The 2,080-nt window shown below is 35.7% G+C and overlaps 1 protein-coding gene across 1 annotated transcript; it reads left to right on the top strand.

The window, feature by feature from the left end:
- Positions 1-425: 425 nt before the first annotated feature.
- On the top strand, positions 426-1,759 carry LOC149532751 (uncharacterized). Its single transcript, XM_089804699.1, has 3 exons — positions 426-604; positions 886-1,033; positions 1,372-1,759. The coding sequence occupies exons 1-3, from the start codon at positions 566-568 to the stop codon at positions 1,494-1,496; spliced, it is 312 nt and encodes a 103-aa protein (XP_089660825.1). The 5' UTR covers positions 426-565; the 3' UTR covers positions 1,497-1,759.
- The last annotated feature ends 321 nt before the right edge of the window (positions 1,760-2,080 follow it).

Below are 2,080 nucleotides of genomic sequence, written 5' to 3'. Positions count from 1 at the left end.
ATATCCAAATGACTCAAGTTATTTCATATTATTTTTATTTTCATCTTTAATTTTTACTTTCATTCTACATCTCTTCACATTCTTGTACATGGAACAATCTTACAAAATATAATCAGAAATATTGATGAAAACCTAGACAATATAAAAGTTATTTTTTTTCTAACAAGTCTAGATAACTGCCCTGTGTATATGATCATTTCACTTTGACTGAAGTCAAAATTATGACTTACCAACCATTTATGTCCTTTTAAAAAGTGGTTAAAATTCTCTGAGATAGGTAGCGGCTTTACTTTTACTCCACATGGGCCTGCCCTTACATTTGGATAATTATCAAAAGTCTCACACAATTCAATTCAGATAGAAGCATATCCTTACATTATCCTCCTGCGTGGCACATTTTGGAAACACCTTCCTTGCACGCGTTCTAACCAGCACAACCCAGATGCCAACCAGTCAATCTACAGATCACATACCCTTTGTAACTCCACATCATCTATAAAAGCCTTGTAACATGTAATAACACAGATATCACCGTTTATATACCTAGAGGATCAGATTTTGAGTCATGGCTTCTCAACAACAAAAGCGAAGAGATGATCCAGAGGTAATTTCTACCCAAATTTGAATCTTTTCTCATCATTCCCACTCAAAATTTGGATCTTTTCATATCATTCCCATTCAAAATTGAAGCTTTTCATATCATTCCCCATTCAAAGCTGAAGCTTTTCATCCGGAATGTTTTTATATAGTTCCCCATAAAAATGAATCTTTTGATGCAACTTTCATTTAAATTTGAATCTTGGTATACATTGTTTCAACTCGAATTCAAATATTTTGGTGCAATGCATGGGCAAAAGTTGAGAGGTGTGAAAATGATTGATGCAGATAGAGGACCCAGAGAATGAATACCCCACCACTGGAAAAGATGAAGCTGTTCCTGTCGTCAGTCCTGCTGAGCCCATTGAAGATGATCCTTCTGCCCCACCTGCTCCCGGGGAGAACTTGCCGCCATTAACTGATAAAGACATTCAAAGTAAGTTCTACAACAATGTCTAACTATGACATGTTACCTATTCAACAAAGTGAGTTTTACAAATGCTCTTCTTTATGAGATGTTTTAGTAATATTTCATGACATGTTTTCAGAGAAAGCTCTAGAAATTCTTTGTGGGATGTTCTAGTAATGTTTCATGACATATTTTCAAAGTGAGTTTTACAAATGCTTTATGATATGTTTTAGGAAAGTTCCAAATTGAGTTAAGTTTTAGGAATGTGTTATGGGGTGTTATTGAAAAGTTTTATGAGGTGTTCAAATTGAGAGCCTTTTTTTGCTAGACCAGTCACTGACAAGTTTGGTGGTGGGAAATGTCAGAGATGGAAGAGAGAGAGGAGAGAGAGAGTGGGGTGTGGTCTGAAAAGATGGCAGCGAACAAACCAGGGCCAGGAGAGATGCCGGGTCCTGAAGTCAGACAGAGACTCCCATCTGACCGTGGTTAAGATGGGTGCAGATCATCAGTTATGTTCTTCAGCTTGTACATGCTTTGCCCAGTGTCAGTCTATGAGGGGTCTTTGTAAATGATTGCTTCTGTCCTAAAAATGTGTGTATTTCAAGGGATTTTGAGGGATGTACAACTTACGCATTACCATATATTTGTTTGTGTCTTATTGGGTGTAATCTAAGGATCTTTCTTGAGGAATGTACAACACCCATTACCATATGCGTATAGATAATAGTATTATATTGATGTCTTTGATGAGCATTTGGGAAGTTTCTTTATGCCCTAAAAAAAGAGATTTAGCTTCTCATTTCTTCAATAATTTGATAAACTGCCTTTTGCTTTCCCTTTTCTGATCGTCAGATTTAAATGTTTTAGTTTCCACTGAGGACCATTGCTAATTGAAAGCTTGTGAGATTTGACAGGCTGAATTTCTGACTTCAGTAAGTCAGACTATCTTCTGACTTGAAGGATTTTATAAGAAGATGGAGTATATTTAAAGATAAAAGAAGGATAATGAGTGTCAACGGCACCTTTTCTACTTTTTAATTTTAATATATAGATATATAGATATATGTATATTGG

This window comes from Cupressus sempervirens, chromosome 10 (assembly GCF_028749045.1).
Source record: "Cupressus sempervirens isolate cs-2001-9-10 chromosome 10, ASM2874904v1, whole genome shotgun sequence".
NCBI classification, from domain to species: domain Eukaryota; kingdom Viridiplantae; phylum Streptophyta; class Pinopsida; order Cupressales; family Cupressaceae; genus Cupressus; species Cupressus sempervirens.
The sequence above is the reverse complement of the archived record's forward strand: the minus strand, read 5'-3'. Positions and strand labels throughout refer to the sequence as shown.

Excerpts from the sequence above, each read along its gene's own strand:
- LOC149532751 (XM_089804699.1), top strand. The coding sequence starts at position 566 with ATGGCTTCTCAACAACAAAAGCGAAGAGATGATCCAGAG. Across the intron at positions 605-885 it reads AGCGAAGAGATGATCCAGAG|ATAGAGGACCCAGAGAATGA; the intron begins GTAATTTCTACC and ends TGATTGATGCAG. Across the intron at positions 1,034-1,371 it reads AACTGATAAAGACATTCAAA|AGATGGAAGAGAGAGAGGAG; the intron begins GTAAGTTCTACA and ends GGGAAATGTCAG.